At 34.5% G+C, this 22,335-nt stretch overlaps 2 protein-coding genes across 2 annotated transcripts in view; both read left to right on the forward strand.

The window, feature by feature from the left end:
• The window catches only part of LOC105339967 (tripartite motif-containing protein 3-like), a 314,106-nt gene that overhangs the window by 196,486 nt on the left and 95,285 nt on the right, over positions 1 to 22,335 (forward strand). The gene's annotated exons all lie outside the window — the stretch shown is intronic.
• LOC117682688 (uncharacterized) lies at positions 15,388 to 21,939 on the forward strand. Its single transcript, XM_066081780.1, has one exon. It carries the CDS (start codon positions 15,455 to 15,457, stop codon positions 18,458 to 18,460), a length of 3,006 nt encoding a protein of 1,001 aa, XP_065937852.1. The 5' UTR covers positions 15,388 to 15,454; the 3' UTR covers positions 18,461 to 21,939.

Consider the following 22,335-nt stretch of genomic DNA (forward strand, 5'->3'; position numbering starts at 1 on the left):
GACATTATACTTTTTTTTCTTTTTCTGACTTTTTTGGAGCGTTATTTCTCAGAAACTATTCAACCGATTTACACCAAATTTTTAGGAGTTATAAAGCATCAATGTCGCTACTGATTGTTTAAATTTCAAATTATTACGTCACTTCCGGTTTCAGATATGGACGAATTTGTAAATTTTTAAGAGTAATTTTGTCCACGCATCTCCTCTGAAACTATTCATGATAAAAGCTTGAAATTTGCAGGGATTGTAGATGAATGTCTGTAGATTTCCCTCCATGCTTCCAATTGGGAAAAATGCGTAAAGCCTAGAAGCTCGCCTGAACCTGAAAATTAGCACCAATTTTTTTCACAAAATTTTCGCACATTTTCCGTAATATCTTTTAACGTATAAATATTTTGTTAAAACATGTAATGCAAAAGCTGTTTCAATTTGCACGGGCTTTTATTTGATATCAAGAAAAAGGGGCTGGCCCCTCAAATTAGGGGCCAAGAGGGCTCTAAAGTCTTTTTGCAATAACTTTTTAGTGAACAATAATTTGTTATCAATTATTGAAGCAAAAATGTTCATTGTTCAGCTGTTTATCTATACAGTACCATACTTAAGTCATATATTACGTAATTAGGGGTTTCAAGGGGCCAGAAGTTCAAAACTTTGATCATTAATATATGAAAAAGGAGAAATATTTTGAAAAGCAATGTAGAACAAAGGTTGTTCAAAATAATGTTTTGTACAATATGCTACCTTAAATGTTTTTGTTTATGTCCCCATTTAGGAGTTAAAGGGCCGGCCCCTAAAACACATTTGTACATATATCTCAAGAACGGTAAACATTTTGTGAACACTTGTTAAACAAAATATGTTTATATTTACAAGACCTTTCATTTGATGTCAAGAAAAAGGGGCTGGCCCCTCAAATTAGGGGTCAAGAGGGCTCTAATGTCTTCTTACAATAACTCTTTACTGAACAATATTTTGTTATTAATTATAGAAGCAAAAATGTTCATTGTACAGCTGTTCATCTATACATTACCATACCTCAGTCATATATTACGTAATTAGGGGTTTCAAGGGGCCAGAACTCAAAACTCTGATCATTAATAACTGAAAAAGGAGAAATATTTTTAAAAGCAATGTAGAACAAAAGTTCTTCAAAATAATGTTATTAACAATATGATACCAAAAATTTTGGTAAGGGGTTAAAGGGTCGGCTCCTAAAACGCATTTGTACAGATATCTCGAGAACGGTTTACAATTCATGAACACTTGTAGAACAAAATATGTTTATATTAGCGAGACCTTTTATTTGATAGCCAGAAAAAGGGGCTGACCCCTCAAATTAGGGGCCAGAAGGGCTACTAAGTCTTTTCATAATAACTCTTTTCTGACCAATAATTTGATATTAATAAAAAAAAAAAGCAGCAAAAAAGCTTTTATTAAGCTTAATTTAAAACCGAAACCCGTTTTAAAATCGGACGATGCATTACAGAGATATCGGGGTTTAAAAATTGATTTTTCCGGAAATTTTGATTCCACGTCCTTGGTTTAAAAAATAGCGTAATGTTTATAGTAAAATTAACTCGTACCAAAAATAATTGTTAAGTCGTACTTGAACACATTCGGATTTTTTTTGTTAAGTCGTTCATGTAATCGGAAAGGTGTTTGTTAAGTCGTACTTAAAATCATTCGTATTTTGTTAAGTCGTACCAGGAATAATTCGATTTTTTTCATATTTTATATTTTAGTTACTCTTGCTATTGGTTTAAGAGCTCTGCTTCTTCCAGGAATTTCCAGCTTTACTTCCGACATTAACGGAAGACCCACTCGTTGCTTTGCAACGAGCTTTGCTCTAGTTTTTATTCTTTTTTTTTTTCTTCCCATTTTTGTGCACGCGATTTCTTAGAAACGGCTCAACCGATCTCCATCGAATTTTCAGATGTGATAGATAGTGGTCTGAAGTTGATAGGAAATTTTTTGCATTGATGACGTCACATCCGTTTTGGAGATATTGATATTTTTCTATTTTTTATATGGGTATTTTGTCTGCGGCCGTTCTCCTAAACTATAAGAGATTTTGACCTCAAATTTCTACGGTTGGTAAACGAAAGATTGAAGTTTTGCATGATTGTTGTTTTGTATGTTTAGCACTACTGGCGCCAAAGCTCGCTATGGCTCGAAAATTGACATTAAAAAAGCGTCGTAATTTTTTGTGCTTTTCTCTCTTTATCTCTTTTCTGGAAAATATTTTGTTAAAACATGTAATGTAAAAAAAGTTTATATTTACAAGACCTTTCTGCTGATATCAAGACAAAGGGGCTGGCCCCTCAAATAAGGGACCTAAAGGGCTCTAAAGTCTTTTACCCATAACTCTTTACCGAGGGATATTTTGTAATAAATTATAGAAGCAAATATGTTTATCTTACAAATATGAAGCCAAGCAGTGTAACGATTTTCTCATATGTTACGTAATTAGGGGTTTTTAGGGGTCAGAAGTCCAAAACTTTGACCACCTGTATCTCAAAACGGAAAAATATTTTGAAATGCTGTATAAAAGAAAAGATGCTCAAAATGATGTACTTAACACCATGCAACCTAAAAAATTTGGTTCAGCGGCCCCAATAAGGAAATAAGGGACCGGCCCCTAAAACATTCTTTCTCAGATATCTCAAGAATGGTAACGAATTTCTGAACACTTGTTGAACAAAATGTCTTTATAATCAAATGACCTTTCATTTGATACAAAGAAAAAGGGGCTGGCCCCTAATATTAGGGACCTAGAGGGCTCTAAAGTCTTTTTACTATAGTTCTTTACTGAGGGATATTTTGTAATAAATTATAGAAGCAAATAAGTTTATCTTACAGTTATGAAGCCAAGCAGTATAACGATTTTCTTATGTGTTACGTAATTAAGGATTTTTAGGGGTCAAAAGTCCAAAACTTTGCTCACCTATATCTCAAAAAGAAAAAAATATTTTGAAATGCAGTATAAAAGAAAAGATGCTCAAAATGATGTCCTTAACAACATGCAGCCTAAAAAATTTGGTTCAGCGGCCCCAATAAAGAGATAAGGGACCTGCCCCTAAAACATTCTTTCTCAGATATCTCAAGAATGGTAACGGATTTCTGAACACTAATTGAACAAAATGTCTTTATAATTAAATGACCTTTCATTTGATACCATGAAAAAGGGGCTGGCCCCTAATATTAGGGACCTAGAGGGCTTTTTCCTATAGTTCTTTACCGAGGGGTATTTCGTAATAGATTATAGAAGCAAATATGTTTATCTAACAGTTATGTAGCCTAACATTATAATGATTTTTCTCATGTGTTACGTAATTCAGGATTTTTAGGGGCAAAAGTCCAAAAATTTTATAACCTATATCTCAAAAAGAAAAAATATTTTGAAATGCAGCATAAAAGAAAAGATGCTCAAAATAATGTACCTAATAACATGCAACCTTACAATTTTTGTTCAGCGGCCCCAATAAGGAGATAAGGTCCGGCCCCTAAAATATTCTTTCTGAAATATCTCAAGAACGGTGACGAATTTCTAAACACCTGAAACAAAATAGTATCAGGCACTTAAAATGAAGATCCTCTTTTCCTGTTTTAAATCATGTATAGCTGTTAAATAGCAAAATCAAGATCGAACATAAATCTCCATTTCTAAAATCAGACGGAAGACCTCCTCGTTGCTCGCAACGAGATCGTGTCTAGTTTTATGTTATTTTTCTTTGTCAATTTTTAGAACTGTTTTTATTGTGAATTAAGACCCTTTCGACATTTGCAATATAAATTGATAAACTTTATATTTTGGCTTTATTTTAATATTTGGTTGAATTTCGAAGTCCTCGAACAGATCCTTTATTCCCCGGTATCTCAGCAAAGCAAATTGCACTGAGAAAACCGTTGTAACATTTTTGGGCTACAACTTGAGGTCATTGTTATACCCGCACTTTCTAAAGAAAGTTCGGGTATATTGTTGTTACCCTGTTCCGTCCGTCCGTCCGTCCGTCCGTCCGTCCGTCTGTCACGTTTTACTTTCTCAAACTGCTCTTACATCTTTTAAACCAGCAAACTGAACTCTTGGAGTTTGATTTGGGGTATCATGTTGTTTTGTAAAAAGGTTTCAAAAATTCTCTGTTAGTCCTGGGGGTCAAATAATTGGAAAAAAATGACGTTTTTTCACAAAAAACCTTCTTCCTCGAACTCCTCCTACATTTTCAACAGTAGACAAATCATCTTTTGGAATATGTTTTAGGGTATCCTATAGATGTGCAGTAAGGTTTCGGAATTTTCAATTTTGTCCTGGGGGTCATTTAATGGCTAAAAAATGACGTTTTTTTTTTTTTACCAAAAAACTGGTTTCAAAAACGTCATTTTTTTGGCAGTAGCCAAATGATCTTCTAGAATATGATTGGGGGTGTCATATTGAGGCGTGATCAGGTTCCAGAATTTTTTTTTTATAAAGGGGATCAGTGGGCAACAAAAAATGACGTTATTTGGCCAAAAAAATATGGTTCCCAGAACTCCTCTTACAACTTTTGGAGTAGCTACGTCATCTCTTGGGATATAATTTGGGCTGTCCTATAGATGTGCAATAAGGTTTTCAAAATTTAAATTTCATCCAGGGAGTCAAAAAGTAGCAGAAAATTGACGTTTATCATTAAAAAAGAAAACATTGATCCAAGAGCTCCTCTTATGATTTAATGGATAGACAATTATATCTTGGGATATGATAGGGACTGTTCTAAAGATGTGCAGTAAGGTTTTCAAAATTTAAATTTCATCCAGGGAGTCAAAAAGTAGCAGAAAATTGACGTTTATCACTTCAAAAAAACATAGATCCTAGAACTCCTTTTATGATTTAATGGATAGACACATCATATCTTGGGATATGATAGGAACTGTTCCATAGATGTGCATTACGGTTTTGAAAAATTAAATTTAACCCTGAGGCCCATTACCTACCGGAACATACCTTTTAATGCCTTTTAAGGATCAAGAATATATATATATGGTTAAGGGGTGGGGATCTCAACCGTTTTCGAGATATTCGTGCACTTCCTGTTCAAGGGGGGTCATGACCACCCCCGGGGCCCATGACCTACATACGGTTTGATGCCCCTTGACACAAGGAACAAGAAAATATATGGTTTAAGGGTGGGGATCTCAACTGTTTTGAAGATATTAAGGGACTTGCTGTTTGAGGGGGTCCGGAACACCCACAGGGCCCATGACCTACATAACATTTGATGCCCCTTGACATCAGAAACATGAATATATATGGTTTGGGGGTCATGATTATAACAGTTTCTGGGATATATGGTAATTTCAAATTCCTGGGGGGTGGGGATGACCCCCAGGGGTCAGATCTAATAAACCTTATATATTGCCAGTAACAGCCAATATATGATTATGAAAACCCTATATTATTATCTTCGTCCGTTTTCAAGTTACCATTTACAATAGAGTCTACGATTTTTCCTACAAGGTTCAATGTTAGACCCCACACCCTTTTGACACCCCCCTCCCCCGAAAAGTGGTTGTCTAACCCAAAATGAGAAAAATCAAACCAGGGTGCACAACTAGATATGCAGGCCTATCATATCCTAGAGTTTTGTACAATTCTGTTCAGCCATCTCTGAGAAACAAGTTCAGAGCAGGAAAGAAGAAAAAGAAGATGAAGAATAATAATTATACATGTATTAAGAACCGTACAAAAACAATAAGTCTCCAAATTTCATTCGGGAGACTAAATAATAAAGATTAAATAGAGATATGATCATCAAACATCAATGATTTAAAGATAATTGACAATTTTTTATTCTAAGGGGGTCAGGATGACCCCTTAGGGTCATGACTTACATGCCATAATGATCTGATGCGCCTGCATGACCTAAGGAGGAATAATATCTTTGGATTAAGGTGGGGATCTCAATGGTTTTTATGATATTTGATAATTTCAGGAAGAGCACTTGGGATCATGACCTACATACCATCTTAAATGCCTTGAACAAAGAAACAATAATGTAATATGTACATGATATATGATTCAATTTAAGAACCCAGATATAGATCAATCATCTGTTTTGTAATACTTCCTATGTATATATATATATGTACATGTATTAGTTTGTGTTTTGTTCTATACTATTCATGTTCATGACTGTAGTATGGCCTAGTCTTACTTTAAATAACATTAAAAAATTGAGAAATATATGACTTGGAACCCCCACTCCCAAACAAACTCAAATATAAACTGTTCTCCCCCCCCCACCCCCCTTTCGAATGATCTATTAAAATCAAAATATAATTTGGGTGTCTAAAAACTTTTATAAACTGGTAAAAAATGTTATTCTTAAAAAAAATTATATTACACTTTGCATAATTGACAAATGATCAATTGAGATATGATCAGAGGTCATATTTCTACCTTGGGATCAATAAGTAGTATTCATTGACAAGTTAAAATTAATAACAATAAATGATTCAAATTATAAATGTTATACTCCACATTCACCCCCCCCCCCCCAATCTAACCTGGTTATAAAGATTCAGTCTTCTTAATACATTCTTACATGTGTACAGTAGCAAATTTTAAATCATTTCTTGATTGCTTTTTCTCTCGTGATTCACATTAACATTTTGGAAATTGCTTAATTCAATTTTTAAGATTTATAAACAAAATGTTATATGCATCACTTCCATGTGTATACGCCTATTTGGGGCAATTGTAAAGTCTCCTAAACAAAGCAGTACTGACATCATTAGGCTAGGATTTACCCACATGGATCAAACACTTACTGTATAACATATGAATAAGATAAAATACATTATTATTTCTAGTTCTAAAATGTCAGGGTGTCTCCAAGGGGGCATAATCTACATACAATTTTACGCGCAATGACACAAAGAGCAAAAATAAATTATATGGTTTAGGGATGAGGATCTCAGATCTCAGAAGTTAACAAAATATACAGTGTATCATATCATTTCCTATTTCATAAAGGCGGGGGGGGGGGGGGGGGGGGTTAAAGACAACACCTGGGGGTCATTAATGTACTTTACACCATTTGATGCATCATAATGACATTAGAAGATATTTTGTATTTTCCTGTTTCGTGGGGTCAGAACAGTCCCATAAGGTCATGACCTACATTGTATTTGCTGCATTATAATACATTAAGAAAGAAATACTCCTTCCTTCCTATTATAACTCATATAAAAATGATAAGTGGCTATACACCTACTTACATGTAATACACAAATTTAATAAGAAATTGATTATACAGGGTCAATATGGGTCAACTCAATAGTGCATGCAGTCTGACAAATGAAAAAAATAACTTTTGCAACTAAAATGACAGAAACTTTACAAATGCGATAGGATAGGTAACGATGTTAAGCTTATTTAAATATTAAAAGATGAAGATACAGTATGCTGTCAAAGAGAGATCACATTTAGAAAGTGAAAGTAGAACTTATATATGTATGCTGGCATCTCATTATATTGTGGTACTGCTACTACATGTATTATGCTTACCTAAATTGGTCAACATCATAATGATAATCCAATTAAAACACAATAATGAATTCCTTTAGGTGATCTTAACTAATCCGTTTCTGCATACGGAAAACACAGACATGTATGTATGGGTGTTGCTAAAACGCGGAACGGAAAATGAAACGGAAAGCGGAACGGAATGGAAAATATCATCACGTTTATCGCTTAAAAAGGGTATAGACTTGCCAGAAAGGATTTACTTTGTATCTTTTATTCATATCTAATGAATGATTATCAACATGTTGTTATCTTTTTAATATTCATATGAATGTCTATCAATTATAGCATTGTATTCATTCCGGAAACGGAAAAATCAAATGTATACGAATTGTGAAACATTAAAATGATTAAACGAGCAAATTAGCTATAACTTTTTACTTATTTTTCTTATATGGTATTGCTGGCATATCAGCGTAACGTACGCAGTTAGTGAAAGCGTTTTATGCGTGTTTTGAGTATTTTTATATTTCAAATATGATGTACATGTATATACTTACATCAAAATTGAATTTTCGGTGTTCTAGACGATCTTTTATCATACAGATGATACAGTATCATTGAGATGGAAGAAAAAAAACCGTAGGACTAACGACATTAAAAATTAAAATACAGATAACATTAAAATACCCGGTAATTTGAGAAACTAGTAATTTGTGCCCCCCCCCCCCCCACTTTTTCTAGCAGCAACAAATTTTTTAAAATTTACATCTAAAAAATTGAATTATCATGGAGTTTCCCCCCCCCCCCCACTTTTTTGGGAGTATGTAAAAAATCAACATGAAAATAAGGAAATGAGAAGTGAAATTGAAGTTATATACTACGCCAGCCCCCCCCCCCCCCCCCCATATACACGTGAACCCATCTAATCGAAGAGCTGGGTAAAACTAGTACCCATTAATGAGACATGCAGACCTGTGTTGTGTACGTAACTTCAGACAAAGATCATTCATTTGTAACATGTATCATGATGATATTTTACATTAAATTTGCTTAAAGTACACGTGGGTAAATATAGGCTAAATATACCGCAGCAATGATTAGAAACACGTGTACAGATTCATTCATAAGATTATTTTCCGCTAATCAGTAGATAGAGAATTCTTAAGAGATGAACTAGGGGTCATGCGTACATCATTAGGGGAATTGTAGTACTGATATATGATAAGAAACACGGAACCGAGTTAGTGGCTAAGTGTTAAATATAAAGTACGATATAAACTGACCACGGCGCGTCGGAGTAAGTGAACGCGTTGTGATATAAACATATAAGGGTACGGAGGTTGAGGTGACGTAGGTTAGGGCATATAGACGGCGGAGATAGGACTTTTGGATTAGTGGTAAACCGAAGTCTTGTCTGCGTTGTTCTATATTCAGGTAAGATCATATTATTAGTTGTTCAGAGAATTTCAATATTTTATAATTATTATGTATTATATTGAGTTGTAAAATGGTTAAAATTGGAATGTTTATAAATTATAAAAATAAAAGGTTAATAATATTTAATAAATGAGTGGTAAACCGAAGTCTTGTCTGCGTTGTTCTATATTCAGAGCTTGGGTCAAGAATTTACACCCCAGAGCGGGTAGGACGCCACTCCCCATAGCGGTGAGCAGTCCAGATTCCTTCGGTTAAACAGCGATTTCAAGATCCCGTACATTATGACAATTTTACCCCAGTAACACCAAGAATTGTCATAATACATACATGTATTTTTATGACCTATTCTTTAAATCCACTTGCACTATTTTATTAGGTAAATAACAGCTTTAAGGTGGTGCAGGACACCTGCATATTGTAATGTACATGTATACTTTCTATTGAGATAAACAATAAAGTATATAAATATTGGTTAAATATTTATGCCCCAAATAATGTTACCTAACATTGAAGCGCAATGGGTTTGAGCGTTTCCATGTCTCTAAGAGCATTGGGGTCCAAGGTGTATTTTTGGTAATTTTACAATTGATATAAATGAATTTTCATGGGGGGGGGGGGGTCTGGACCCCTCACTCCCACCCCTTCTCTAAATCTGTGCACAGGATGATGTTCATGTAGGCACACAGAAGCAAATCTAAAACCGGCAACTGCCACGGGGAGGGGGCATAATTTAATTTTTCATTTTGTTTGTTATAATTATGTAGACCATCATACTTTCTATGACATAAAATGTTAAGATTATTGATTAACTGAAAATTCACTGCAAACAGTTCTACCCCAAATTGTATATAAAGTGCTGCTCATGTCACGATGTGTATTATCATATGGGAAGGGATCTCATCCTTCAGTTATGAAAATTATAAATTTTAATTGTATTATCGGAGCTTGCATATAGCCTTCATTTTTAATTAAACTAGTACAAAACAGTGTTATTTAGGGGCAAACACATGGTGCGGGTATTACTGTCTAATGACAGCATCTAGTTTTATCTGGTAGTGATTGTACATTGTAAATAGGGTGCCTCAAAAAAGCGGGATTGTTCTCTAACGTGGAAAGGACCTTTAAATATCCATGTTGCTTGAAGAGTCATGTCTAAATATAGACGCATTACTTAGACGACCATATTCACAGAGCGGGCATGTTCCGTATGTAGGCGAAATCCACATACAATGTATTCGCATTTCTCTCGTACACAGCAGCCACCGTTTGAATTTCATAAATAGAGTTATGAAGATGACAATATATTCTGTATTTTGATGTTAACATATATAAATTTGATTTCAACTGTCTAGGGTGTTTAAAGGGGCATGGTCACGATTTTTGTCAAAAACAATTTTTCCGATTTTGATGTTTAAAATGCTTCAGTATAGCATTTTTAATAGGCATCTAAAATTTAAGTGTCATATGTGCAGTTATACGCGAGTTACAGAGCTTACCATTCTTTGTTATGTAAACAAAGCTCTTGTTTACGTTTTGAATGTTAGAGTTAAAATTCTAGTTTTAGACCAGTTTCAAATGTATTGACTTAGATTGGGGCTTTTAGTTGCAAAGTAAAAACAAACATATTACATAGATGCATAAACATGTGAAACGTCAAATATCATATTGGGGTTAGATTAACATAGATAACAGTATTATAGAACTATTTAGACCATACAAGGCTCTCTTGCGATACACCCTCACTTTCGTTGATGTTAGATAGATTAAAACTATTAACTTGTTGGTAAAAATTGTTCTAATTTACCCCAAAAATATATTTACATGAGCATGGCATGCAGGATTTAAATGAATGAAGTTATTGGGCTACGACTTGGGGTCATTGTTTTATCTGGTAATAATAGTACATTGTAAATAGGGTGCCTCAAAAAGTGGGATTGCTCTTTAACGTGGAAAGGACCTTTAAATGTCCATGTTGCTTGAAGAGTCATATCTAAATATAGACGCATTACGTCGACGACCGTATTCACATGGCGGGCATGTTCCATATGTAGGCGAAATCCAAATACATTGTGTGCGCAATTCTATCGTACACAGCAGCCACCGTATGATTTTCATAAATAGAGTTATGAAGATGACAATATATTCCGTATTTTGATGTTAACATATATCAATTTGATTTCAACTGTCTAGGGTGTTTAAAATACCATTCTTTGGAGCTACGTACATGAATAAATCTAATCATTAGACTGGCTCTTCAAAACCGTCAGAGATGTAATCATAATTATCGCATGTTTCTGTATTTACCTATAGCTTCATCACCGATATATACTTCTTAAATTAATTTGTTGCTTTTAGCAACCTGTACATGTATTTTTAAAAAAAAACATACTCGTTCATTTCATAAAAAGAGGGGCTTATCTTCATTAGCCAATGGTTTCTGAACTGCACCGCTCCTCACAAACCCTTGGAACATCGTGCTATCAAAAGTTGGGATATTTTTCGCCACTTGATCTCCTATCCTTTGTATAAATAACTACATAGTAACCAATCGCCTAATCTAAACATGACTTATATTGGGGAGATTAAATGCAGCGTTCTCACATTTCAAAGGCATTAATATATATTTCTTTTTATAAAAGTTAGATTTTTAGAAATATGTCTCTTTGAAACAAAAGTCAGTTCTCAAGAACTTATCTGACTCTAAACGTTGATATTGGTAAGTTAAATTTGTTTCAAAGAGGCAGTTTTTCCATAACAACGAAGAAACTCCTTCTATATGGCGTGAATGCGTGTAACCATTTTCAAATTTATTTTGTGGTTTTATAAAATTGAGTGCAAACTTTTGAGATAAAATTCTACACTGCTTTGTGTACAACGTAGCATGCAAAAAAGACTTGCATCGAATTCATATGCAACTCCTTTAGAAAAAATAGCATAGATACTGCAACACTTCTTCAAGAAATATTCCCAAGCAATGCTTTTCGACTGGCAGAAGAATTTAGCAACCATGTTGTTTATGTATTTTATATATAGATTGTCATTATTTTTATAAAATGTTTGGTTAAGGTACATTTTTTTCGCAAAGAAGTATATATATATATATAACACTGTACAATCATGGCTGAATATTTTCATCAAGTAAGTTCGTTTTAATTATTCGTTAATAATTTTTTATTTGTAAACCAAATCAATACCAAAGATTGTAAAATCTTTTCAGGTTTCAAAATCTAGATTTTTGCTGTTTACCACTGTCTGTATACAGACCGTTCTGACATTGACTACGCATGCGCCACAAGACTGTCCTCTGTCCTTGCCCTGCGAGTGTAACGGGAATTAACAGATCGTCTACTGTAGCAACAAAATCCTTTCTAAGCTGCCACCTATTCAAAGGTCTCAGTGCAAGTGGACATTTTATCTCGATGACAACGGGATCGAGGTCATTCCTGATAACTATTTTAATGGTGTGGAGGTCAACTTTCTCTCCTTGGAAAACAACGATATTCACACTATTGGTGAGAATGCATTTTAGGGAAGTGAAGACTCCTTGAATTATCTCCATCTTGAAAACAACAGTCTGACCGAGCTTCCAAACGCAATAGGAAAACTTCGGCAACTAACCGGTGGGTTCATTCAATGAAATCCAATGGTGGATTTAACAGAGACAGTGATTAAAAACATTACTTCTTGTCTTCAGTTAATCAGTTTTGGTCCTAAGTCTATGACAAAATGGCCAAAGAATATCAACTTTCTTATAAATATTTTCTCTATAGATTTAAACGATGTACAATATCCCGAGCAACCAGAGGACACGTTTTCTACGTTAAAAAATAACTTGGTGCTCATAAACCTCTACAATACTGGACTAACAAAACTGCCATCTTCCAGAAATGATTGTCAAAATATGTCTTCAATGATTTTCCGGGGAAATAAGAAATTATCGGCAAACTCAATCACTAAATCTATACCTCGGGGTTTTCCATTTTTAACATCGATAACTTTTCAAGACAACGGATTAACTACATTGCCATCAATATTTTTTAAATCGACTAGAATAGGAAGAACAGTAGTTAGAGATAAACCAATAGTTTATCTTCGATATGACACTTTTCCGCTACATCTGAGATAATATCGGCATTATTTACCATTTAGTGGTACGAGACTCACCAGCACCAGTTATCAATAAAAAACAGCCAGATTCAGGAAATTCAAGATGGAGACTGCAGCAGTCTATTTAACTTGGGAGTCCTTTTCTTAGGCTATAATCCTCTCTCACTGATCTCAGAAAATGTGTTTTTGAACAATAAACAACTGGGTAGCATTGCATTAGACCATATCAACTTAACGACAGTACCTAAAGCTTTAATGAAAGCACTGTCTTTTCAAACAGTGGATATGACCTCATGTCCAGTGGTTTGTTCCTGTAAAAATATTGGGTAGATCAAGTCTTGGAAAAGCATTCCTACGTTTTATGGATCTTGTTATAATCTTAATGGAACCAGTTTGATGATCTACATTACAGATCAAATTCCTAAATGTCCTTAAGTCAATGGATGTATCATAGACCTGTTATAATATGTTTATAGTAAAAGTAATATTTTATATATATATATATATATATATATATATATATATATATATATATATATATATATATATATATATATATATATATATATAATTATTAAAATTTCAACTTATCTAATGATATTTTCAATGTGTTTTACAATTTTTTACTCTGCATTTTCAAGGATGGGGACATTTCTCGGTTTAATTGTAATTTTATAAATATAATTGTCGTAATTTATTTATCAAATTCAAAATAAACAAATGACAAAAATTAATTTCCGTTTTCTTAAATGAAAAATAAAATGATATTCCTAAGAAATGAGTGTTCAAACAGTTTTCTGTTTTCAATCAGGATTGTTTATTAATTTTTGCTGCATGCTTTGAGATTTAATGTCATGGAATATAAAAAAACAGGTTTTCACATAAAAATGTTATCAATCATTTGATGTACTCTCAAATTGCTGGTTATTATTTGCATCAATGTTAGGTATAAAAAAGGGATTTCAAATTTTTATCTCGAAACTATTTTTCTTCGCAGTTTATGTCCCAAGTACATGTAGATGTAGTTCACAAATGCAGGCACGTAGCATCACCCCCCCCCCCCCCCGCCCACATTATTTCTCGCAGCAAACATTTTTCGTAAATTTGCATATACTTGATTGGAATTGCCCAATGGAACATCATGGAATTGCCCCAACCCCAGAAATTATGGTACTGCATACAGGGTTATTTACCCCACTGTAATTTTCGGCCATTTACACTTGCAAAAGGTTTCGCCCCGTCTTGAATTCGTCCAAATGCAGTTGTGTTCACAGAGATAACTCGCACCCACCCACCAACACACGTAATAGGATTTTCAAGGTTTGCAACTTTTTTTGCCTGTCAATGTTTTTCTTTAAAAAATGATGCTACATGCCTGGAATATCTACCGCATATCAAATATTTTTAATCAGTAAATGGATGTTTTTCTCACTATGACTTATCACTGATTGAATAAATTAAATGTTAGTTTTGATAAACGGGATGCTATCGTTTCTTTCAAAAATCAAAATCCCACAGTTCGCCAATTAAATCATTTTAACTACTTTTTAATTGCTTTTAATAAAACTGCATAACATTTGAAATTTTATTATATTTGTTTTGTGCTTTAAAATGATCCATACATGCTTACTTATGAATTTATGTAAGCCAGACGCGTTTAAATAAAACTAGTTAAATGATAGTGCTAAATAGGCTCATTCAGTACCTCAGCTGTGTATACATCAAACGGAATAAATGTGTACACATGTAATAAACATGTAATAAACAGTGACTTTAAGACCAGACACGATCCATCTTCCATTATTTCCTAAATAATCGCCTCAAAGTGAAGTTTTCCTCTACATAATTCCATGAGTAAATTTCATGTTAATTATGATTTCTTTTTATTTGGATATCATTATATTTTCATAAGCATTCAGTTGCATGCTATTATAAGGAAAACAAAACTATTCGAACTCCAAAGTTAGCCTGGTAGCATGTATTTTTGGGCTTTCACAGTTTAAAACGCAAATAAATCAGGAACAATTTTCATTGAAAATTATCTTTAAAAACCATCGAGGAGCGTCTCCAGTATCTCGTGTGTCCTTAGATGATTCAATCATACTTTATTTCTTATGTTAAGAGATATGACAATTCAATATTACAAGCGATAAACTAAAGAACAATGCAGTTTTGAATTAGTCTGTTCTGATATAACACTGACGTACTGTTGAATTAAAAGATTTTTAAAAAACTATTTTAACATGTTTCTAAAAGGCATTTAATACTTCCTTAAATGTGTTGAATGAGAACAATAATTATCAAGTTGTTTCCGCTTGATTGGTCATTTCATGAAGATGTAACCTTAGCGTTTTAAATGTAATACAGCTTAAAGCGTGTTCAAACAGACAGTAACAATTCTGGAAAATGGAGGTGTCTATGGTTGTGTTTGCAATTTTCATATTATGTGTTCGACCAATTCTGGGTTCTGAAAGAAATGATAAATTGGACAAAACTACGCAAGGCTTGACAAGTTATACGTACGTGTATCCAAACCGGGACAATGTGGTCACACTGTCAAGAAACTGTACTGTGAAACCTGTGTCCGAAATGGTGAGACATGACATCAAAGAACTTCTAGATGCTGGAGTCAAACTCATTATATTTAATCTTAACTTTCAAAACCATTCCGGAAAATTGCCAGGGGAAGCTGAGTCTGATATTTACAAACCGTTTCTTTGGGAGAGGTGCACTGGTCGGCATGGTCAAGGGATTTTGTTTTTAAAAACTGGTTTCGAAATACTATCACTTTCCACGCTAACATATGGCATCGAAAAAATGAAGGTAGAGTTGCTGGAAGATCCAGTTGGGTGTCTACTGAATAGAACTATATGGGAAATAGAGAACGGCCTGAGACATATCCTATTGAATGATTTTCAAGAAATTTCCCCCAATGGAAGCGGTGGAAGTTTGGGTGATAACGAACACATATGTAACATGCACATTAAAAACGACGATCAACGCGCCGTGTTTTATCACATTTGTTGTAGAAAAAATGCAAAAGGGGAAACGGTTTGCCAGGAATTGGTCAAAGACTTCTGGGTTCAAATGTTATTATACAGTACCTACATCATGAATCTACTGGTGATCATGTTTTGCCCCTATCTTATTCCTAAACCATGGTATCAGGATAAGTATGAAAATCTGAAATTTGAATTATTCGATTGCAAAAACGAATTTGAGATTCAAGTGAAAAAAATTAATTTTAACACACCCGTACCAAAAAATGTTGTGGATATTGATTCCTTGTCTTCGATGGATTCGTTCATGAAACAATTAGGAAAAATGGATGACAATGTCGTTTATCCTATGCGTCTTTCCAAGATTCGTTTAGATGTCAAGCGTTACCGTCTCATACCTCCTAACGATGTCCCTGTTGGAATTATTAAATCCATTTACGATTCCTTCTTCCGCTGTCAGATCCGAGAGAGAAAAAGTTTAGAAACATGTTGTCATAGTAGCATCTTTGAGCCTTTTCAAGAATCTTCGCTCAGATTTCCACGCATAAAGTGGTATCGCTGCCTCAAAGAACTAATGCTCATTGTATCCTTTGTTTTGGCAATCGTCCCGTGGATCATCAGAATCGCCATCTTTTACTGGTACGAAGACAACGAGCTTAATGATAGGGTCAAAGCAGCATATGACCGGAAGTTAGACGTCCACTATGCATACTTCCCCGGAAGCTTGATTAGTTTTCTTACGCCTGTTCACACCGTCTTTTTATTTTGTTATGCTGTGTTGGCTTTGGATGCTGTTTTGTTCGGAATATTAGAAATGTTCACATCAGAAATGAAAAGAAATTTGGAATTGGTTCTTCGCAAATGTTTCCGGGACATGCACGAATCGTCGTACTCAAAATCAGTGGGATGGGCAGTAAAAATCATGCTTTATCCTCTGAAAAAATATGGAGTCGTTGGTTTCGTAGTTGTTGGAATTTACTGGCTTTTCGTGTTACCGGTCATTGTTGTAGTCTTGGCCTTTTGCAGCATTCCGACCCTCAACATTGCCATTCGTTTACTGTGCCACTTATTTATTGTTATTTCCCCTAAATTTGAATTTGTTAAGGCACTGAAGGAGAATATAGGTTTTCAGGATATCCTGCGAAAAGAAACTATAGAGCGACTGACAGGGAGACAAATATGCTTACTTCGATTTATTCAGTTCATCGTAAATCTGATTAGTTTGTTAGCTCTGCTTTCCTGTGTTCTTCTGGTGGTAGAAGTGATAGTTTTCTTTGTTGAAATAATGGTTTACACATTACTAGGCATTATTCTGAATGCTTCGCAAACCCTGAAGTACGTCTCCTTACTTTTTATGCTAACGCTTTACGCTAGAGACTGTTTTGGCAGCGTTACCAAAAAATACCAAGCTTTCAATGATGCAATTAACAAAGCGATTCTTGCAAAAGTGAAGGATAATGTGGACAAAGTAGCCTGGCAGACAGCTAATGAACAGCCAAACACTGCCTTCCAAGTCAGTGTTGACGATCACGGTAACGAATCGACGTCAAAAAACCCATATCTTTGCCTCTCAAATGGCGTTCTCAAATGGAGCATTCCCCAACTTCTGCTGTTTCTTGATAACAACGACACACCATACATTCCCCGCACCTTCTTTTTCAAGGCTGCGTACATGAAACATGTGGGATGTCCCGGACCGTTGTACAAGAACTTGATCCGAGCAATGCGACAATTTGTGACCATTATTCTGTTTCTCCTTTTTGTTGTCGTGGTCGTTATGGCGTTTGGAAACGAGTACTCTGTGTCTGGGGTCAACCAAATGTTAGCCACGCTCGCTGGTGGGTTTTTGCCGTGGATCTTCCGAAACGTTCTTTTCAAGCCTCCTGCTGACATAGAAATTGACACGAGTAGTCTTGGCTTTATAAACATGTTTGATGACGTCATAAAAAAACACAAACAGAACTGGCCAGTGACTGACTTTGATGCTGATAACTTACAGCTCGAGGGCGACGATTTTGAGAGAAATGAGAAAACTTATCCGAAGAGATTTTCTCCGCAGATGGACCCGGGCAGTGTTTCTATGCTCAATGGAGACATTGATGGTGATAACTTACAGCTGGAGAGCGACGATTTTGAGAGAAATGAGGAAACTTGTCCGAAGAGATTTTTTCCGCAGATGGACCCGGGCAGTGTTTCTAAGCTCAATGGAGACATTGATGGTGATAACTTACAGCTGGAGAGCGACGATTTTGAGAGAAATGAGGAAACTTGTCCGAAGAGATTTTCTCCGCAGATGGACCCGGGCAGTGTTTCTAAGCTCAATGGAGGCGTAGTCGACGAGAAAAAAATAGATGTATTGATCATCAACACGTCAAATAAGAAAAGACACCCCTTGGGCTGTACTTTCTTTTAAATTTAGACCAAGACAACCCTGCGAATGTTATTGTCATTTAAATTTAAACCACGTGATTTTATTTGACCCTTTCAGTTTCGCAGAAAAAAATCGTGACGCGTGGTTATAGTATATTTCCTAGAGTCTGGGTAATTGTAGTCAAATATAAAATCAAGTCGTCTGTTGATTTTAAACCTTATCTACATTAATTGGTGGATAAAATGATTTCTGAAATGTGACAATAGAAAATAAAGTTTTCATTCCGCAATTCGACAACAAACGTGCTTAATAGCGGCCCCCAACCCCTCCTCCTCCCCACTTCCACCACACATTTTATGTTTTAATTTATTTCCGAGAGTATTTTAAAGGGACTTGGACAAGATTTGAGATCAAACATTTTATTTTTACTTTTTATGTATAAAATGATTTATTGGAGAATTTTAAATGATTGACCAAAATACTGAATGTTAAAGTCAAGTTACAAGCGAGATACAGAGGTAAGAATTGGTTGTTATGTAAACAATACTCGAGTCTTATAGTTGTTAACAAAAAATGTAATGTAGAGAATTATCATTTCTTAGACAAAATGACATGTAAAAAACATTTTAAACCTGTTCAATAACTTCAAAAATACTATTATCAACAAAAGAAAGATACATTTGATTGAAACTTACACGAATACAACACATATGTAAAAATGACAATAATCGAGCTTTGTTTACAAAACAACGAACTATGATCTCTGTATCTTGCTTGTTACTAGATATTTGACTTTCAAATTTTGACATAGCATTAAGAATATCTATATTTATCAGTATAAACATTGAAAATGGAAAAACAAAATTTGAACATTTTAAGTCAAATCGTGTCCAAGTCCCTTTAAGATTAAAATTTAAGCATACGATTAAACAAATTTCGAATTTGCCAAGGGGGTGCTGGACTACCGACGGGAAGATTTTCGTTAAGCGGTATGACGATAAACGGGTCTTGATCAGGACACAGTAGAACTTGGACAGTCTTGTCTCACGTGCAGCAACAATGCAGGACGCGAGCTGTGAATCTGACATAGAGGAAACTACCGAAGCTACCAATCAAACGCGCCGAGGCTCGTATTCTGACGTGGTGAAGAGTTTTCCTTCACAAGATGACCAATCGAATGACAACTTTAAATCCTAAATAAACTAAATGTGCGTCAAGTGTGTGAACTTAACAAATTTGTGTCTCTTACACCTCTCTGTGTGATTCTACGACCGATAACTCACTTCACTAACTGCGGAACAGTGCACGTGCACGAAGTGTATATATTTTTGTTTACACTATGTTGTATTACTTTTTCTCATTATCATGCTATACTATAGTATCTAGCATTGTACTGGTCAACAGAAGCCGTCCAATACACTTTTTGTTTTCTTCTTTTTGAGGAGCAATCGATCAATCCAGTCTTGTGTACATTTATTTTCGTTGTTTTTGATTTTTCATTTCACTTCTTGTTTGATATAACTCGTATTTTCTTTCATATTTACTAAATTCTAACGCAAAAGGTTTATACTTTATTAAACTACCCTTGTATATTGCTATTCCCCTTTTGTTTTGTCATTGTGCACATAGATTTATTATGTTATTACTTTCACCCCTACGTTTTGTTTATCTCTTTTGTTGAACAGTATTTCGTCAATTGTCATATTGAGGTATCGTCATTTTCGTTTTAAATACCTTCATTCAGCTGTATGTTTACTACCTGTGGTGTATCTTCCGGATTTTGGTCTTAACCATTACCAATATACGACACATTATACAGATTGCAGCCATATTTTCCCCGTATTGTTAACAAAGAGTTAATCATTGACAATGGGAAATTCATTACAACAAAACCGTTTTTCAATTTTTTTCTCTAAGATCTTTAGGTTTCCAAGTATTAGTCTTTTGGGATTAAAGAGCTAGAGCCACGAAGCATCAAAATATGCCTTAGAATTTTCACAAAACTCAAGTTTGAAACAATACAAATTGTAATTACTTATAATGTAGGGCACAATATTCTGCTTCTACGCATATGAATTTTTTTCACTTCGGCCCCACCGTTTAGCACATGCGCATCATCAAACATACTATGATCGTTAAAAATAGCTGAAAATTGTAGATTTTACTGCAGTATTTCCCAAATTTGAATGTGGCCACACTTGAGTACCTCTTTGAAACTTTTAAAACTGAGAGATATTGCATAAATGCTTCTGCCTGCAAAATTTCGTAGAGGTACTCAAGTGTGGCCAATGTGTATTTTACAAATTTTGAAAATTTTAGTAACAGAAAATAAAACCGACCACTCTGTTTTAGGGTAATTATTTGCTTCCTTTTTATTGAAATAGCAGAATTTAATTAATAATGATAAAGAATTATTATTGATTATTTACAAAATCACCATTTTATTAAATATTTGAGGAAGAAATGCATATAAACTGAACTTTAACATGTTTTATCTAGTAATTTTATACTGTGTATTCATGCTTACATCGTGCATCATCAATGACGTCATAGTCTGACGTTTGCGACGTCAGTTAAATCTGTACAATTGTCATGGAATCTTGAGTTCTTTCAGTATTTTGTCAATAGAATTTACCAGTAAAGTCTGCATTTTAAAAAAGCATTATTTCTATGTATCACGGTATTATTCAATTGCAGTACAATATGATATACATGAACATTGCTAACAAACAGAAAAAAATTAAATTGGCAAAGTTAACATTGTACGTACGTAAGTAAATACTAGTATATATTTTCCTATACCTTTATGTAGAATAGGCGATAGCATGTATGAGTAGCTAGTTGTGGGTTTTTTTGTCAAACGGTGGAATGCATTAAACGAATTATAGGAAAGATACAAGCGATTTTTTTCTTACACAAGTACGTGTTCCTGAATACCGCGGGAGAAAGACAGTCGACATCCCGTGTAAACATGTAGGCCTGCCTACATATATGATAAACTTAACTTATTCCGTCAAAAAACTTGATTTTTTAATTCCTAAGTACAGCTGTAATTGAATATTAAGCCATCGTCCGTTGAATAGAACATTTTGCCAATGAATACGTCTTTTCTTTATCAGCCACCTGTTGATCAGTGTTGATTCGTCGCGTGGTCAATGCATTTCAGGTGAACCGTTACATGCAGTTACATTCCTTTCTTAAAAGATCGATTGTGTCCGTTTCGATGGAGACGGCTTTTGGTATACACAGCTTAGAATACATTACCAGCATGTGCACTATATAGAAGTCTAATCCTAATTGCGATGTCTTTGTTGATCATTTTTCCAATAAAATAAAAAATCACCTGAAATGTGTATACATCGGTGACTGACTTTTGCCTATATTATTTTATGCGTATTAAATTAATTAAAGTTTTTCTTGTATGGCATATATAAAAAATTCAGATTGCCGGGCCCTTTCTTTAAAAAAAAACAACGATGAGTACAGAGAGATTTAAAACAGTATTTGTTTCCATTCAACTCCCCCCCCCCTTCCCTACCCTCTGAAAAAATCGATTTACGGCCTGGTTTATTACAAATCTATATATATGATAACACAAATTCTACATGCTTGCTATGAATTCGACTTTCAAGACAATTTTACGACATTATTTATGTGCTACTGCTTGATGTTTTAAATAAAAATGTTCATTTTAACCTATCTTCGCTTCAAAATAGTAAACCCACATTCTCTCTCTCTCTCCTCTCTCCCCTCTCTCTCTCTCTCTCTCTCTCTCTCTCTCTCTCTCTCTCTCTCTCTCTCTCTCTCTCTCTCTCTCTCTCTCTGAAATGTGATCTTAATTCTCAAGACATTTACGAATAGCTTATCACTTGGAACAATTCTCAAAAGACATGAATATCACTAGAAAAAATGAAATG

This window comes from Magallana gigas, chromosome 4 (genome assembly GCF_963853765.1).
Source record: "Magallana gigas chromosome 4, xbMagGiga1.1, whole genome shotgun sequence".
Classification (NCBI taxonomy): domain Eukaryota; kingdom Metazoa; phylum Mollusca; class Bivalvia; order Ostreida; family Ostreidae; genus Magallana; species Magallana gigas.